Genomic DNA, 19,350 nt, shown 5'->3' on the forward strand with positions numbered 1-19,350 from the left:
GAAAAAGGAACAGCCCTCCTCTCTCAGGATACCCCTATTGTGTAATGTTGATCGGTTCACACACACACACACGAAGCTCATGGGAACTAGCTGGCAAAGAGGGTCACTCAGAAGAACAATGCTAATCTGTGCTCCAGTCACCGTGGAAGTACAGGAAATAATAAAGTTGGCTGTTTTCTTTGTGGGAAGCCCGAGCTGAGTCTTATATTTAGTGTCAGTAGAGAGCAACAGCATTTATAAAGGCCACGCTAAAATTGATTTATTACATAAAAAGGTCCAAGTCATGGAAAACATACCAAAAAACAGCTCGTATAAATATCCATATTTGCAGTAAGAAGTGTCATACAAAATGTAAAATATATCAACAGCAGATATCAAAGCAGTGATACACTTCGTAGTAATAAAACTGACAAAACAGATCATACAAACTGTTTGTATTTGTAAAAGTAGAAGCACATTGGTGTGTGTGATATGGTTCTATTGCAGCCTTTACTTTCACCCTCCTACCTCTACACTCGCTACAGCACTTAAAAATGTCTCCATGATAAATCAGCAGTCGTTAGTGTTGTAACCCAGCCCTTCCCTACACACACACACACACACACACACACACACACACACACACACACACACACTCACACACACACTCATACTCTGTCGCTGGTGTGAGCTCTGCCTTCCAGCTGGTGTTGAATCATAGACTTCAGAGCACTGTACCTGCAGAGGAGAGAAAACACGCGATTAAAGACTCCGATGTGCTCAAACACTCGCACAAATACACACATTTCGAAGCAGACGAACCCTGAAACACCAACAATTTCACCCTAAACTGTGAAATTGTTGGCTGAGAGCTTTCATCTGCAGATTGATGAAACGGAGGATTAAAGACAAACCACAGTGTCTCTGTTCATTGTAGTTAAGTCTATATGTAGTCTATACCACAGAGGAGTAAGCTAACACAGACGCTATTTATCTTACAACACTATAAATGTAAAAAAACAAAAACACCATATCGACTATGTGAATGTGTGCGTGTGAGCGGTTTGAGCTCAGATATGCATACAACACAAGTGAATGGTCACCATGACATGCAAACAGACGCTGAAATCTCAGTCATATGAGGTGCCTGATTACACAATCTTGCAATCGGCGAGTGATGAATGTTTCACAGTAACACATTGACGCTCTTGTTTTGATGCTGGAGACACGGACGTCGGCTTCACATAATGAAACAGACGTGTCATTGAAGACGGCTTGGTCTGGATCGAAGCTAGTTTTGTAACCCTGTCTGCTGAGTAGTAGAGAGACTTTTGACTTACTTTTTGGTCAGTTTGTTTATCTCACGCTCCTCTTCCTCTTTAAGTTTCACCACAAAGCTGTTTAAAACAGGAATCTCGAACTTTATGTATTGGGCGACCTGTGGAGAAAAAGATTATAAGATACTACACAGGCATACAAAAAGCTTTCACACTACTTCTGTCTGTCCAAATTAAATAAGAAAACAAAGCAAATGTTAAAAAAAATGAAAATAATAAAAGAATAGTTTTATCTTAAAGGGTTAGTTCACCACAATCACAACAACAACTAAAAAGAACATTTACATTCATCTGGATAATGTGTTTTTTTTATTTTTTTTATTCTTTTATGGGCTTTTTTTTCCTAGCTACGAGAAAAAGGTTGATCCAGGAGTTTATTTATGGAAAAAAAAACATTACTGTTGCAACGCAAACAAAATCCATTCAACTCTATTGTGCTGCGGTCGAGGCAGAAATAATAGGCGGATATTTCAAACCTCGGACGAATAAAAACAAAACTATGGCTACTTACCACGAGAGATTGGTCGGAGTTTCTTTTAGTTATTTATTTAAACGTACACTTTAAATTATATTACTGATGTATGAGAGTGATCCTAACTATAGGCAATCTAGAGACGTTCGCAGAAGAAGTTACTCAGTGCAGTCCCAACACACAGTCGGCCATCTTAACCTATCAGTAAAACAGGATATCTTTCCTCAGCTTCCTAAATTGCCCCCGACTGTCAGGAGGACCAGACTCACATCATGTGTGACTTCCTCTCCCAGGTCGGCCTCCGTGATGAAGATCTTTGAGATTTTCTCGCAGGGTCCGTAAAGCACACGAGCTACCAGCGGGTACTCACCGTCCCTCAGTCTGGACCTCTCTACAAGACAAAGACAACAACTCACTACAAACACACACACAACATTTAACTAGTGGCAAAAGCACAATGACAGTGATGACTTACCTCCAGACTCGTGCACCATGTAAAGGACAAACTCTTCAGATTTATTCTCCACCTTAAAAGACACAAATACAGAAAAATTCTAGTTTTTTACTGAAACAGCATTTGAGGCGTAGCCAGCGTCTTACTGCTCACCCTGAACTTGTGCAGCAGCAGGTTGAGGACCTGTTCGGTCGTCATGGAGCTGTTAACTCGCACATTCGTGACGGAACCGTAGGCCGGAGTGAATACAGAAGTCTGGAGGCAAGAGAAACAAATCATTAACAGAGGGGGCACAAAGCACTGGGGGGTGATTTGAGTAGAGATTCCTGGATTTGAACACCTTGGACATTTTGAACGGGAAATCTAAAACAGAAAGGAAACGCCACAGTCTGCAGCTGGAATCTGGAATCACACACGTCACTGTATTCGGGAGAAACTGATGAAGGACCGCAGTATAACCTTGTACTGTACAAGTACAGGCACACCCGCTCAGGAAACTGCTGCCCCTCTGCATCTGGAGATGTGTCACCGACGGGATACATTAATGTGTGTGCTGGCACGTGTGTTCTGTTTATTTGTACCTTGTGGTTGTAGAAGTGTCCGTTGATTGAGAACCTGTGTGTGCGCAAATCTCTGGCAGTGTGCGTCCTTGACCTCCTCTGAACCCGCATGAAGGAAGCATCACTTCTGGTCCGTAACAGCTGAGGAGAATCCTCTTCCTCCTGATCGCCCACGTCACCACCTCAGCGACACAAAAACACCTCTCAGGTGGAGCCTGCTTTCATAAACGTCAGCAGCTACGTCAAGGCAACAGACGGGCTGTCATTGTCTGGCCCGATTCATGACCCATAATTCTGATAATCAATATAGTTGGAGGGCAACATGTCAAGCGAACAGACTGAAACTAACCGAAATCAAAAATACTTCAATTCGATTAGTTCAAACTAATTTGAATAACCACTTTACAGTATTTGGGTAAGTTAAAAACAAGTCATGGCCTTATTACAGCCTCCCCATTTGTTCAAAAATTGGTTCTCCTCACTTATTTCATTGCATTTACAGCACTACATCCCTAATTCTACAGCCATGGGTGAATTTTTCATGCTGATATTTCGTGTTTTGCAACATGTTTTCAATAATCCTTCTACTATCAAGCGTGTGAATGTGTCTGTATCCAACACAAATACATGCCCTCCTCTATCACGCATCCTCAGACATTATATAAGAGGCAGAGAGTGGCTACTTGAATGAATTCATTAAATTTATTCATAAATTTATTGAATTTTAAATCCTCGAAGGCAGCATCAAGATCATCCCATGACAAAACTTGACTAAAAGACAAACGATGTGGTTTAGCAGAGGGAGTAAATAAATCAAGTACAAAAAAAACACTATTTTCTTAGGTCCAAAGTCAGACCCATGACAAAGTCGTCTAACTCTGCTTCTTTATAGTGTCAGCTGATACTAATAGCATCTCATGATAATCTGTGCAGACCATCTTCCCACTGGAAGCACTGAATGAAGCGCTTGTGGAGGCGGGTAGTATTGGGCTACTGATTACACATCACAATTACACATCACGAAAAAATAAGCAGCTATAATAAACCCAGATTACGTTAGAAAATAAAAGAAACTATAGTTAGATTGTCAAGGATAATAATAATAATAATAATTCAAAATGTACATTTAAATAATTACTTTCACAGAAAAAACATCCTGCACGTTGCAGAATAAACATAATAAACATTAAGTTTGCAAACTGCATTTTGAAAATGCAATGCAAAAAAGAACTGACATTTTTGTGGTGCATCCATTTCTTAATATAAAGGTGGATTATTTTCAATGTTTGATTTCAAATTAATCCACAAATACTCTGATTACATCACTTTTTCTTTTATAATCCACTAACTAATTACAAAAATACACATGTAATTTGTATTAAGTAACCGACTGCAAGTGTTCTGAGCTAATCCTGCTTCAGCATGTGTGTGTAATCCACATTAATCCAGCAGGTGTGTGAGAAAATGTGCACGTGTGTGTTCTTAATACCAGCCGGTTCAGCTTCTCTGCCCAGTGAATTGTTGTTCGACTCTGCTGAAAGCTGCTTTGCCACAGACGGTCTGTCGTTTCTGTAGAAAGACAGAAGAGAAATGTTAACAACACAATCAAAATTCTGCAACTGTTTAAAGATACTGGACTTCAGGTTGCATGCAGTTTATCAATTATATATATTAGTATATCTTAATTATCAGAAAAGTCCTCAAAACACAGTCCTTTAGACTCAAAAGTCTGTATCTTTGTCATGTTCGGCATACGAGAGGAGGTGACGACGATAATCTCCTCCTCTGTATGACTCCTTCTACACTAACCTTCTGCATTCTTAACTTTTTATTGATCAATACAATCGATCAGATGTCAGAAAATTGCCAAAGGTGTGTATGGATTCAAATTGCTTAAATCCAAAACCCAAATGTATTCACGTGATTGCCGGACTGTAAATGGTGAAAATGTGCTGAGATGCATAAAGACAAATAATGTTTATATCTTTTGAAAGTTGTTCCTCAATTGTGTAGTTTGTTTTATGCGCTCGCAGCCCCTTCACTTCCTCTTCAGACTGTTTCTAGTGCTGCTGTAACATGTAAATTCCTCTTTGCGTCTTCTATTATTTTGTCTTTTCTTAATCCCAAAGTAGGGGAAGGGTTGGAAACTTGAGCTACAGGAACTTTAGTACAGAAACGTCATGTGATTCACTAATAAAAACAAGGTGGGGGGACACTGGTGAAAGGTGAGTCTGACTCTCTCTGTGTGTGAGAGGTGTCGACAGTCTTGTGTTTGTTCGGCACATGAAGGCGTCGTGTCTGGATGTCGTACCGGTTAAGACGGAATCTTTCATTGTCATCGTACATCTGAAGTCTGATCGGTCGGCGTAGACCCCAGTAGATGTTCAGCAACCCCTCGAGGATGAGCTCTCCATCTTCCTACACACACACACACACACACACATATAACAATAATTATCAGCACTGATGGTCAGAGGGGAAATCCTGCTGGCCGCCCGCCACGGCGGCTCAATATGAGGTGTACGTGCAGGAACAGACGCTCACAGCTACAGGGTGAACCTCACATCTTGGAGAAACCCAGTCAGGTCTGACCCACCCTCTCTAACACAGTACAAGGGTGAAGTCACGTCTGTGAAGGCAGCAATAATGAGAACAGAGAACGACTGCTTTGGGTCACGTACGCGCTGGGGGAGGCGTTTTGATTTCACAAAACTGAAACTCTAAATTTAGAGGAAGATGGTCAAACTGCTGCATCTGCATCTGAGAACAGTTAAAAAAAAAAAAAAAAAAAAATATATATATATAGTGTCACTTTGTTTAAGATTACGGTTGTCTTATAAATAAAAAAATAATAATACAGCCTATCAAGTTTTTTATGCATTTTACTAAACTAAATCAGTAAAACATCAATTAAATATTACACCACAACTGTGACAGTCACAGTGTAAATACTTGTCACTTTGCTTTATCCAAAACATCTCGTTATATCATCACTGTATCTAATCTGATACCCCAGAATACAATGCAGACCCTGTAGCCCAGATTCTGAATCTGCTGAATCAAAAGTCCATGAAATCAATTCGTCACAGATATTTTAGCATTAAAGTGGAGTTAGAGTGATCTAATTCTCAAAAGTCAGTGTGATCAGCTGCCAGCTGAAGGCTTGTGGTTGCCCTGTAACATTCTTGATTATGCAATTCAGTGTAAAAAATTAAATAAACACGTGAATGTGTGGAAATATATGTCAGGGAAGAGTGTTTAGAAAAGTGTTGACTATAAATATAAATGGAAATGACCCCGTGCAGGATAACGTACTGCATTTGAAGGATAGATAACCGTGTTTGTGTCGTCCTGGAACATGTGACGACTTAGAGGAGGCATGAGGCTCACGGACTACTTTAAGAGCCACATGATTTGTTGGTGTTTATCCATAAACTGTTTATTGACTTAAACTAATCAATTAATGCCGTCTTAGCCTCTAAATGTGTGGCATCCATGTTTACAGAGAGTTAAGCCCTAGTTTTTCCTTCACACGACTGATTACTGATCACCGCAGCGGTGGAATCAAAAGGAATCTAACCAGCAACTAAAGCAAGAAATATTTGCGAGCCTGAAAAGTTGTGTGTGTGTGTGTGTGTGTGTGTGTGTGTGTGTGTGTGTGTGTGTGTACAAAATGTTGAATTAATCTCTGAGGCACTTGTTAAGTCCTGCAGTTAAAAATACAATAACAATCGTTCCAGTGCTAAAAGCAGAAAATGTGTTTTTGGACAGATTGCTCCCAAGGCCTCATTGTTTCACGAATGTAAACATTCAGAGCAGCTGCACCACTGAACCTCGCTAACCCGCCACTCCTGAGTTTCCTGAACAGGCATGAACACACCCACCAACACACCCACACACACACACACACACACACACCCTAGACACACACACACTCAGATGTGAGTAAGGTCAGTGGAGCTATTTTTGGAAGGAGCTGGTAATCGCTCTGTCTCAGTGTGGCTCTATAAAGCCTGGATATGAGCTCGGATCCAGACATACTCGACTGAACCGTGTTTCACTCTGCGCCTCAACCCTACAACTCCATCATCAAAAGGTGAGGGTCCTTCTTCTTCTTGGATTCTTTATTAAAGGACAACTTATCCATTTCTACATGCGGATTTTAAAGGAATTGTAGCAACTTTCCATTTTTTACTCATTAGAAAATAGACAGAAACACTATGACAGAGCATTAACAACATGTTTAATTTAATCAGACAAAGACAGAAAGGTGTTACAGTTTATTAGTTTGACTATTGTATTAAAAGAATTAAAAAGCAAAAGGCTAAAAGTCAGGAGGCAGAACAGTGAATGCACGACCACAGTGACAGAAAAATAAAATCACTATCTAGATTTGTTGTCCAATAGATAGTTTGATGTCATTAACATCAGTGAAGTCTGCAGACAAAGTCAGTCTAACTCTTATTTCTCCTGTCTCCCTGCAGCATGAAACACAGGCTGCCGTTGCACTCCCTGCCTCTGTTACCCACCATTGCCGAGACGCTCGAGGACTTGCCCGTCCACCCCTCATCCTCCACCCAGAGCTCCCAGTCTCTTGAGGACTATATGACCAGCATCCAGGCCCTCGCCCGGCCCGTCGAGGCCCCGAGCTGCGGCCCCGTCAGACTCCAGAGGTCCCCCAGGCTGCGGCACTTATCAAAGGCTCAGATGAAGCTGTCCGTCTCAGCCTCGCTCCCTCGCGGGTCTCCCCGCACACTGAGGACTTCCAGACCTTACAGTCTGAGTCTAAACAGCACAGAGGATTTTTCTCTCAAGATGGGCAGAGAAAAAGACAGCAGCGGCAAAGACCCCGTAGACTGGCTGTTTGGACAGATAAGGACTTGAAGAGAGGTGTTGTTGCGAGAATCCCTGAAGGCACTTTGGTGGAGTATCTCGTTATCACTAACTTGGAAGAACCTGCTCTGTTCATGAAGATGAAAACCGCGCAGTGTACGAAGGGACTTACTACGATGGCTGAACAAAGACAAAGTCAGCATACGGCTCGAGAGAAAATCTATTTATTTCTATGCACTGAGGACTCAAGTCTACATGTTTACGTTGTTTTATATTTTGTAGAGTGTCATTTCTAATAAAACACTAAAATAATCCTGACAATCCACATTCTTTGCTGTTTCTATGATCTCAAATCCAGTTGAAAATAGAGCTGAAATGATTAAGTGATTAATCAGGAAGAAAACAAAGCAAACGCGCAAAACCTTTTCTACTTCCTTGTTTTGAAAATCTGGAATCTGTTTTCTATCATGAACTGAATCTCTTTCTATTTGAATTGTTGGTCAGAAGAAATGAAACACTTTAAGACGTCACCTCGATCTCTGGGAGACTACTGATATTTTACAGACAAAATGATTCATTGAAAAAATAATCAGCTAACCGATAATGTGACTATAAACTGCATTTCAGAGGGATTTTTTTTGTCACTACATTTGATCATTTAATTACAAGTTAATTGTAATCAATTTTCACACTGCAGTGCACATAAAAAACATTTTTGTTGGCTAGTTTTATTAAATTAGTGGAAAATACTGTATTCAAGTACAATATTTAGGTTCCTTTACTTAAGTATTCCCATTTTCAGCTACTTTACACTTCTACATTTATATAACAACATAATTATGGGTCATTTTCATTCAGTAATATCAATGAATAAACTATGATATATTATCATATGTTGATAAGACTAAGGAAGAAAATCATTAACCTTTCAGCCTGAGTGTGTTAAACACCATTTTACAACGTTACACTAGAGTTATACATGCAACACTATATTTTATGATAATACTTGCACACTTCTACTCTATAAATGCAGGACTTGTTGCTGTTTTCTGAATAATTCAGCCCCAACAGAAGCAACCACACCAGTGCAGCGTCCCACTGTCATCTAGTGGTTATCAGTGGTGCTACAGTTAAACTAAAAGGTTCCTGGTAAAGACACTAGAGGGAGATGCATGCACGTAGATTGACATTTAAAATCATTACAGCAGACAACACAGCCAGACTCTCCCATGTTTGACTGAGCAGTGATTACTCGGATCAGACTGGAATAGTTTGACCATACCACAGATTAATTAGAGGCATCTTATTAATAAAAAGACCAAAGTTTACCACACGTCCACAATGCCTAAGTGCTTTATAGCAAGACAGTGACCCATTATCGGCTCCAGAAAGGCCGTTGATCTACAGTGTGAGCAGAGAAAGAAGGAAATACCTCATCACAGCTGATACAGGTGTACGTTTAGAAGACACACATGCTAGATCTTGTTTTCACCTCAACGGTTCTGGGTTAGTTTAGTTCCACTTGACATGAAGAACACACATCACCTGGCCACACCTGCAGATGTCATCCTAAAATAACACTAACAAATCCTCGTATCCTCTCCAACTGCCTCTGCATGCTTCCTTTTCACACAGAAGAATAATCCAGTGATAGAAACAAATACTCAGACGTGTATGTCAAACATATATGACCACAGTAAAGTTCGTGTCATGTTTTCATCTGCACTCATCGACTCAGTCACTGCATTTCCTAGAAATTCACATCAGGTTTTGATCTTTTGGTCGACTTTGAGCACAAGCTTAGTAATGTCTTCTCCCCCAAATCCACAAAATACCTAATGAGTCAGCACTGAGTAACTGTTGCAGCTGTAACAGCGTCATTAGATCCTGTCAAGCAGCAAGAGATTTTTGCACGAGGGAGCGCTTCGTTGGAATTTCCTTTTTTCTGAGGACTTTCAGGACACCTCAAACATGCTGGTGTAAAAGTTGAGGTTGAAAATTCATTCTTGACGTTGGAGAAAGTACAAAACAAAACGCCATTTAGCCATTTAGTAACACGCAACCATGAAATGAAATCTGACACATCTGCGACAGAAAGCTCCAGAGCAGCTCCTGAACAGACTTTCTGTCAGCTGCTCGGCCTGCACCCAGCGTACCTCACCATGTAAGGTGCAGCCTTCAGACCAGACATTAAAACAACAAAAGGTGATGTATCCCATCGACCTGCAGGCTGATGTGAGAGACACAGAGATGAGACTTAACATCAACAGTGTGTCTCTGTGAAGTCGCACCAGCAGAATGTTGTAATGGTGGAAGCTGTTTAGTGGCGGCGATCCCTTTATGAATAACTCGTACAAGTGGCAGATTACACAAATACAAAATGAACAGTGGAGAAAATGATATGCTTGTGGTTTTATTTACATAACATAACATTTTTGATGAACAATATTTAGTTACAACTAGAGTTTCTTTTATGTAATGAGCGTGTTATCAAAATGATGTGGATATTGATATAAAGCCAATACTGGACGACCACTTGTCATTGTTTTTGTCCACATTTGTGACTTGGGCACCTTAAATAATAACACATGAAGCAACATATACGGCCATCACACTAATATTACTCTACAAGTCTGGACTGGATTTGTTTAGCTATTAGTGAAGCAGCACGTTTCGGCTGAATGACTGACTTCCATCTGCAGCAACGTGAAAAGATGACACACTGCTGTCCCACATTAAAGCTTCAGATGACCGATTACAAGTGACAGTGGTGTAATGAAAAGTGTTGAGTCTCTATAACGTAACATTACAATGAGTTCTGTTTCACATCTTCCCGTCAAATATTAACGTTCAGGACAAATTACTCTTTCAAGAGGTTTAAGCTATTCTATCTTTATTTTTGGTTAATAATATCTCAATATTGTGAAATCATTGGTCCTTATACATGTGTATGTTGCTTTACATCTGGGATTTTCCCAGGGTGAGACACTGTAGTGGGTCTGGTTAGGGGGGACACAAAAGAGGGACAGATCATGACCACCCTGTCCCACACACACACACCCACACACACACACACACACACACACGCCTCTCTCTCCCTCTTTCTCTCAAAAACCTTGCGGTGAACACAAAGGGGAACTCCTGACCATAAAACCCATAGAATGATTATCAAACAAATAGCCAAACTGTTGCAAACAGCTTCACAGACACACCACAGCAGCCAAACACTACTGTGGAAAATCTTGGCTAAGCAAATAGTGCAAATGAGAAAAATCTGAGATTCCTCCCCTCTTCCATTTCGATTTTGAGGGAAACGTGGGTTTTTTGTGGTTTGTCAGTCATTTGGCATGTTGGGAAAGAAAAAAGAATTCCAGGTCTGTGCTCAGAGCTGCAGCCACATTGGCAGCTTACTTCGTCTAAAGTTTTTGTCCTAGTTATCTGCCTGGGAACCAAAGTGCTGGTTTCACTAGTTCCAGTTTAGGTATAATATAATAATAATACATTTTATTTAGGGCGCCTTTCAAGGCTCTCAAGGTCGCCGTACAAAACACAAATAAAAGTGCAATAAAACAAGTACGTGCGTCACCCATTTTGCTATTGCATCCTGCAATCAAACACACCCACACACACCTCCAATATATTGTCTCATTTCCACCTGTGCTGTCTCCTGTCAGGTGACCAGTCTGCGGCTGAGCCTTTCTTACCTCACGAGTTCTCAGCTGGAAGTTTTTCCCTTCATGGTAACAATTGTAGGTCCGAAGTAGTGACAAGACGTCAGACCTGAATATGAACACGAGACCACAAAAGGATTAGCACTCACGCAATGATAGAAAAGATCAAATCTGATACACGTATTTACCGCTGTAAGTTTACTTTATTGTACATGATTACTGTGCAGTGAGTGAAATAAAAGGACTTACTTTGGTATAAGTTTCTCTTTGCTGAGCTTCACGAAGGTCTGACGCTCACCCATTGTGACCAGAACCCAGCTGTTACAGAAGAAATACATTAAAAATGACATAAAGATTGTATTATCTCTGTAACACTGTGTACAGTCTTAATTAATGTGGGTATAAGATATTACAAAAATGCTATAATTACGATAAACATAATTATAAAATATGCACATAAGTTTAATGTGTCATATTTCCTTTATATTCACTTTGAGGATAAGAGGGCTTTTCTTTTTCAGATGACATCTTTCTGAACAAACAGCTCCAGCGATAAAAGCAGGGACAAGGAATTAGGAGAAATCACGTGGTGTTGTTGACACGGAGCCAAATGACACATACAAGTAACATGAAGTAGGAAAGCTCAACAAAGCCCGGAAGACAAGTCTGTGTCCTTCAGAGATTTGTATAAATTAATCTTTGTAAGCTTCGTATAAAGCTGTTTAAACAATTAGTTGAAGTAATGAACCAGAACCATTAGTTTACAACCAGTCTGCAACACCAGTGTCTTTTTGTACAACAACTTTAATAAACAATAAAAATAAGGGAAAACTATTAATCTAAGAGTCTGTCAGGATGTCTTTTCTGACAAGCCCAGAGGAATGGTGTCCCTGATCCCTGCATCCTGACACTTAAGAGGGAAAGTGCCTTGGGGAATTTCCTGGTATGGAAAGCCCAGTTCGGGGGAGGGGGGGGAGTGCCTTGGCTATAAAAGAGCAACATGTGGCTCGGAGGTTCAGTGTAAACGCTCGGCTTGTCTCCAGTATGAAGCTTTATCTCCAGCCAGTCTGTCAGCTCTCCTTCCTGAGCCTCTGCTGTGTACTGACCACAGGTAAGAATCTACACATTAAACGATGCTTATATCTGAGTATTTTTCTTTGGTTATAGTAAGAGTAGTGTTTTATTGTGCATGTGAACTTGCAGCAACTTAATCTCAGCGCATGTCGCACCTGGATTGAATTAATTTGTAATCCCATTACTGTGTTTATCCAGTGAGACAGTCAGACAGCACATTTGTCCCGGGAAGATGTTTGTGTCCAGACGCCGAACAAAGTGTCCGAGGAAAACTGAAAGAGCTCTCGGTCTACCCAAAAAGCCCCAGCTGTGAAAAAGTCACAGTAATGTGAGTACCAACTCTCTGCAGTCACACACATGCGCACACACACATATCCAGGTGAGTGAGTTAATATGTGGCTTTACGTGTGTTTTTCAGAGTGACAATGAGCAGAGACAACGAGACAGTGTGTCTGGATCCAGAGGCACCAATGGGCAGACAGCTGATCCGCTGCTGGAACAGGTGAGAGCATTGATCTCTGAAACATAAAACCATCTGTAAGGGTTTCCTAAACCTAAGTTTTGTTTTGTCAAAAAACACACCGCTAAATCACGGCGGTGATGATGATGATGATGATGGCTGGCAGTTCTTGAGAGAAGAGGAAGAGTATCAAAAGTGGACCCGAAATTTTGATGAGCCTGTTGGTTATTGTGGAGACGATCTGACAAATTCTGAGCCCATTGATTTCATCTCTCTTTTTCTGAATGATGAATTCTGGAGCCTATCCCAAATTTCGTTTCATACTAAAGATATTTCACATTTACAGTATACCTTTATCTCAAACCACTTTAAAGTTATAGCCTTTTGAAACCTTGATATCACAACAGCAATATACAATATTCTTTTTACATGACGGGAATATTTAAGATGAGCGACCTAATTTGTTCTGGAGGGGTTCCTCCCATATTCATATTTTCTGTAAACCACAGCTACCGCACCTCATGTGCTGCCAAACCAGTTCTTGTCATAACAAAGCACCAGTTTCTAGATCTTTGCCCACATGCTTTGTTAGTTGTGAGACATTATATCACTTCGTACCTCTAACATCGTGGCAATCCATCAGCTTTGTATCAGAACAAACGTGTTTTCATGCTTTCCTTTCTCAATATATAAGAATAAAAGCACATCATGTATCCAAGTATTTGGCCAACTTAAAGAGCCAAGTTCATAAATGCATCATCACCTGTGACCAGCTGACGTCTAGATTTCAATCAAAAAGTCGTCTGATTCTTTCAATCAATTCACGGCTGCTCCTCCAGATTTAACCTTTGTGCTTCTGTGTGTGTTTTCCAGAGCTCGTGAGTTGGGTGCTGATGTAAGGCGGTGCCTGAGGAGGACGAGGAGAGGGAAAGGAGGTCAGCGCCAGCAGTCTCCACAGAGAAGCAGCGGCCACAACAAGAAGGCCTCTAACCCCCAATAGTCAACCTGCCTGACAAACAATACAAAGCTACTGCAGGGAGAGAAGTGGACTCCAGGCCAGCACAGAAACAAAAAACACTTTTCCTTCTCATCACAGAGCTCTGAAACTGTTACCTGGGCTGTAAATCAAAGTGTCACTGTGGACGAGCAGCCGGGAGTTTGTTATTTCTGTGATCAATTGACTGATGTGATGTTGAAAACGAAGCCCTGGAGGCTTGTAATAAATGTTTAGTGTCTTTAAAACACTGTTAAACGATCATTGTTTTGCTTGTATGCAGCTGGAAAGGTTAACTAAGACACTTAGTTGGTTATTTATTTTTATATGAATATATCAAACACTGTTTTTTAAATAAATATATCTGAACAACAGTTTGACCGTGTGTGTGTGTGTGTGTGGTATTTATTGTTAAAGCTCTCGGTTATCTTTAGAACTGAATGATGGGAAAGATGATACTTCCCTGGCAGGATATGAAGGGTCACTTGAACTACAGCTTCAGATTTAGTTAATAAACTACAGGATGTGAGTCAGCGACAAGCGCAAAGTCAACATGCCTCACTCCAAACATCTGCACAAATATCCCAAAGCTGCAACAGGAGCTAACTGTGTTGTTTTATAATGTCAATGTATAAATATCTCTTTCCATGCCGGAGGTGTTTTACTGTGCATGTCAGAGGTTATAGTCTCAGACTTTCATGGAGTTACAGTGTTAAGTGAGTCATCCAGATGATCAAGGCCTGGACTGCTTAGGGTGAGAGTTTTATTGTGGCTGATAAACAAACGCCAAACCAGCTATGAGATTTCTTACAAAAGTATGCGACCTTTATCGGACAATAATAAAAAGAACATAATACTCTTGCCACCCACATCACTCCGCTTAATGGAGAGTGAATAACAAAAGTGTGCCAGCTGGTTTTTGTTTTCCATCTACGGACTGCTGGCGTCGATGAGGGCTCTTGCAAGACTGCCATGTGAACCCATTATCCCCGCATTGCTTTCCCATTCCTTCACAGGACATGGTGGTAATAAGGAAAGTGAAAGTAAGCTGGCCACCTTTGTCAGACCAGACCAAGACGGGGAATTTAAGGGACTTTTCAGATCCAGCCTGCTATCGATGAATACAAACAAGTCGGCTGGGTGGCTTTGAAATCACAAAGTATTTATTGCAAGATACTGATCGAGGATCGCTGTCATGACACAGTAGCTGTCTCACTACTAGATGGCATGAACAGATACTCCCTTAAAATCCAGCCTCACTAAACACATTTAGTGCTTTTCACAACACTACATTACTGTTAGAGCTGTAGTTACTGTGCAGAATGAGGTGTTGAGGATCAAATCTTGACCTATGCTGCACGTTTTCTAGAATAAAAAGCATATCAGTGATTAAAAACGAGCACAATCTCAAACAAATACAACATTAAAATGCAGCCTAACGCACCAATAATAACAATAATAACACTCACATGGGTTTTGTCTACTGCCAAATTAATACTTCTATGTTTAACCCTTTATCGGGCAAGGGATGGTCCCTTAACTTAAGTGGGAGTTCAAAATGCCCCCCTTCCCTCACCATGAGGCAGCAGAACTACCAGATTTCTCCGAGACAATCAGCGACAATCAGGCTGCATGACAGACCGGCAAGAAACCACACATGGTGACTTCACTGACCCTGATTTTCACCAAAATATTAAACTTTTAAAAAAAAAAAAAACTCACAAAAGTAAAACGGTCTTGTAACGACCACCAGTAATGGTCTAGGGTTGAAATTTTGAATTTCTAAGTATTTCAATGAGTGCCCTATAAAGGGTTAAGCACATGTTGATGCTAAGATAACCAACTGACTGAAAGTACAAATCATTGAATGTGCTGTAGAAAATGATTGTTAACTTTTATCACAGTGTGATGATACAGTGATACAGCGACATGTAGTGTCTGCTGTACCTTGAGTTTTGAGTATTTATATTCATATTCTGAGGTTTGGTCTGACAACTATTTGGTTTCTCAGCAAAAGTAGCAAAAAACAAATAGCAGAAATTAATACCAATTTAAAGAGTCGGCAGATTGTAAGATTAGAAGGAGAAAGAAAGTGTCTGATTAAAAATGTCAGATGATTTTATCCTCCTGTCGGCTGCAAAGTGATGCATAAAGTTTTTACATCTGAACACTCTGGATCACTTTAATCACAATCATGGCATTCGTGCTGTGATGCTGCCACCTAGTGCCTAAAGCATTACAGACACTGGGCTTCATCCTGTCTGTCTGAGAGTCTGCTCAGGGATGGAAGACCCTGTTTCACTGCTGAACGTGGTTCATGATCTCTGCAGACACAAAGCCAGCAGGATGGTGGACTGACGGAGCTTTTCATGTCCTGTTTACTCCAAAGTGCTGCTGGCTGAGTTATTGTTTGGATCTCTCAGTGCTTTCTAAGATGATCCATTCTGTGGCAGTGCATCACATGATAAAGAGGTTAATCAGTTAAAGTATTGATGTTGGACTTTAATCCACTACACACTGATCTATTACAAACCCTTTTCAGTTGCTACTCTTCTTTCCCCAGTTTGTGCTCTGGTACACAGGAGGTTGACTCCTTTGTGTTTCCTGCAGCTGAAACAGAAGTCACTTGAAGAAAAGAAGAAAAAAAATGCTTGCATGAGCAGTGATTGTCACCACAAAAACCAGGAAGCAGACTGCCCTGTGCAGACCACACGGCTGTCCGACAGGGAAGTGATCATCGGCTGAACAATCAGCACGAAAGATGGTGACTTTTAGATTTCTGTCACACTGCTGCTCCTCTTATTGTCCTCATGCAGCTGAAGATTCAAATCCAAAGTCATCATCTACATGTAAATCCAACAGATATTTACGTTAATTACAGATGCAACAGCAGCACCTCCTCCCTCCCTCTAATGACCCCTGCCCACCTCCACCTCCACACAAGGAAACTGCTGACAAAGTGGGTGCATAATGGGTCAGTCTGTCTCTCATACATATTCATATATAATAATGGCTATTGAAATATTCCAGTCTGTCACCATTATGATGAATTATTCAGCCAGGGCATATGGCTGCACAGAAGATGGGCCAAGAGCCAAAACTGTGCAAAGAAAATAGATTTCACTGGAAATATGTGTGACTGCATAATCTGTCTCCCTTCTTCTCTCCTCTGGTGAATGAATCAAGCGTTGCCTCTGCGCATAAACCCCCCCTCGGTGGACAAAGGGGCTTCGTTGCAGGTCTCCTAATTGGTTTGATCATCGCGAGATTCGCATCCAATTATCGCACCTTTTTCTAGCAGCTGCGCCCAAAGACGATCTATTACCGCACGTAAAATGTCCAGGAGAGCTCCAAATTACGCACACGATGCCAATATGGGCAACAAAACGCCCCCCTAAAAAAAAAACACGTTTCCACAAACCTCTAAATGTAAGAACAGCGAGTGGAGCAGGGTAAAGGGAAAGTTTCTCTCCACCACTGCATTAATAATCCTAAACGCAAAATAACTGGATTTGCATTGTTTGCAATCTGCATCCAACTTCAGAGCATCGTTATGGTGTGTTCAGGGTCCACGTCTTCATCTTTTCGTACAACAATATCCTGCAGTGAATGAGTTTGGGGTCTTACCATAGCAGACTGCGTCCTCCTCCTCCTCCTTCCGTACGTCCACCCGCTGTGTGTCCCGCTTCTATCGGTCCTTATCAGTCTTCACGCCTCTCCGGTCGTGCGCTATTCAGAGCTGAAGGATAAACCGACAACAGGATGAGCCAATGGATGAGCCGTGTTGAGACACCTCAGCCAATCAGCGCCGAGAGTGGGCGGGGCGAACAGAGTCAGGGCTGCATACCTATTTGCTCTTGATCAAGGTGCCTCTGAGTGCTTTAGCCAACCTCAGTCCCATCAGTGTCTGAAATTCAGACAGCTCGTAGAGGCCAAAATATTAAACTTGTTTTTACTGATTTTTTCCTCTTATAATCTGCTGGTAAACTCAGGTTAGATTAGTTAGACTTTATTGATTCTCCAGAATTCACATATTACAGCAGCAACAGAGGCTGGGAAGCAGTAATAGAAATAAAATAAGCAACAGTTAGCTTAGGTTAGGAATGTGTAAAGTGTTTTATGCTTTTTATAGCATATTTGTGCTTCATTTTATTTAATATTTCCCCTTTTTTTTTTTTACTGTTTTTGGATACATTTGTTATATGTGTGTGTCAGTCTAATCAAATCAGCTGCATAAACAAACAACCAACAACAAAGACCCACTTATCTTTATTTTTATGTCATGCAGCAGTAAGAAAATCTAATTTTCTTGCTGCTTTCTTAAAGCACCCGTCCTGTTTAGTCCAGCTCAGCAGTAAAGGAAGAAGTTCCTGTGACCTGTTGAGATTTATTTCACCCATCCTGTTTTTCACCCTGAGTTTGCCATCTAGGAAACTATTGTTAGGTGGAAACAAATTGTAGGAAGTCTCTCTCTCTCTGTCTGTGTGTGTGTGTGTGTGTGTGTGCTTGGATAGGATTTATGATTTATTCTGCCAAGAGGAAAGAGGAAGCAAGTGGGTCCAGCAGCTGAAAAACTTCCCCCACAGAGAACTGGTCCTTCTATAGACAGTCGGTGGAAGCGGGCTGGAAAAAGTGACGTTCATTTCCCCTCCTGTGCTTATTATTGGGTCGCTCGGCGGCTGACCGACCAGAGATCATTGTGAGGATGATAATACAGCCCTGACTGCGGGCCAATGAGCGGCCTCAGTAAACTCTGGACAAAGACTCTCTGTTCTCATTATAAAAACCAGAACATCTCATCCCTCCTGACTGTATTCACACGTCACGGCTTTGATATATTGTGAAAAAAAGAGCATGCTGTAAGACGCCGTGTAGCTGCTGGGGATGTAATTTATGTCAAACACGGAGAATAAACCCGTTGTTTAACCTGGAGGCTATTTGTGTGTGAGTGTGTTTTCACGTGTCTGACCCCAGATCTCAGTGACGCGCTTTCTGATGAACGAGTCTCTCTGCGTTTATTGATTCTCTCCTTTGCTTTGATGCTGCGGAGAGATTGCCTCTTAAGGCTACATCAGTTTTTCACCTACACTTCAGCAAACAAAGGACTGAAGACTGAACAATGTGTGTACAGTGTGTGTGTGTGTGTTTGTGTTTTGACAGAACAAAACAGCACTCATTTATGACCTGAACAAAAGAGGAATATCTGTATGGAGAATTGCATCCTTTGTAGTGTGATAAAACAAAAAAAAAAGATAATATGCTAATTTTAAGGTGATTTATAGAGCTTGGGTCTGATACACACACCTTATCAATATTTTCAATGCACAGCGTGTGACATATTATTAATGCATTAGTAATACTTGTTAGTATATGTGGCTCCTGGCATATCAGATATGTTTTGGTGAAACGCAGGCCGCTCGTAGGGCTCTTGTGGGTGATCTGATGCTCCTCTCATCACCATAATAAGGTGAGCACTCCTCCCAGAGCGCCGTCTCCATGGCCACCGCTCACACATG

The 19,350-nt window shown here is 41.1% G+C and overlaps 2 protein-coding genes across 3 annotated transcripts; one reads left to right on the forward strand and one right to left on the reverse strand.

Moving 5' to 3' along the window:
* Positions 1-281: 281 nt before the first annotated feature.
* Positions 282-17,491, reverse strand: rassf4a (Ras association domain family member 4a). Of its 2 annotated transcripts, none has more exons than XM_070841481.1 (11): positions 17,462-17,491; positions 11,556-11,624; positions 11,340-11,415; positions 5,114-5,220; positions 4,292-4,371; positions 2,824-2,984; positions 2,396-2,497; positions 2,264-2,315; positions 2,058-2,179; positions 1,320-1,417; positions 282-717 (listed from the first exon to the last, which is right to left on the reverse strand). In XM_070841481.1, exons 2-11 carry the CDS (start codon positions 11,606-11,608, stop codon positions 648-650), a joined length of 921 nt encoding a protein of 306 aa, XP_070697582.1. In that variant the 5' UTR covers positions 11,609-11,624; positions 17,462-17,491; the 3' UTR covers positions 282-647. The 2 variants fall into 2 exon arrangements, with proteins under 2 accessions (XP_070697582.1, XP_070697583.1); XM_070841482.1 differs by lacking the exon at positions 17,462-17,491 and adding an exon at positions 13,604-13,713.
* On the forward strand, positions 12,340-14,208 carry LOC139211202 (C-X-C motif chemokine 10-like). The gene is made up of 4 exons (XM_070841483.1): positions 12,340-12,417; positions 12,579-12,708; positions 12,799-12,882; positions 13,714-14,208. The coding sequence occupies exons 1-4, from the start codon at positions 12,351-12,353 to the stop codon at positions 13,838-13,840; spliced, it is 408 nt and encodes a 135-aa protein (XP_070697584.1). The 5' UTR covers positions 12,340-12,350; the 3' UTR covers positions 13,841-14,208.
* Positions 17,492-19,350: the final 1,859 nt, after the last annotated feature.

This window comes from Pempheris klunzingeri, chromosome 12 (assembly GCF_042242105.1).
Source record: "Pempheris klunzingeri isolate RE-2024b chromosome 12, fPemKlu1.hap1, whole genome shotgun sequence".
Taxonomy (NCBI): Eukaryota; Metazoa; Chordata; class Actinopteri; order Acropomatiformes; family Pempheridae; genus Pempheris; species Pempheris klunzingeri.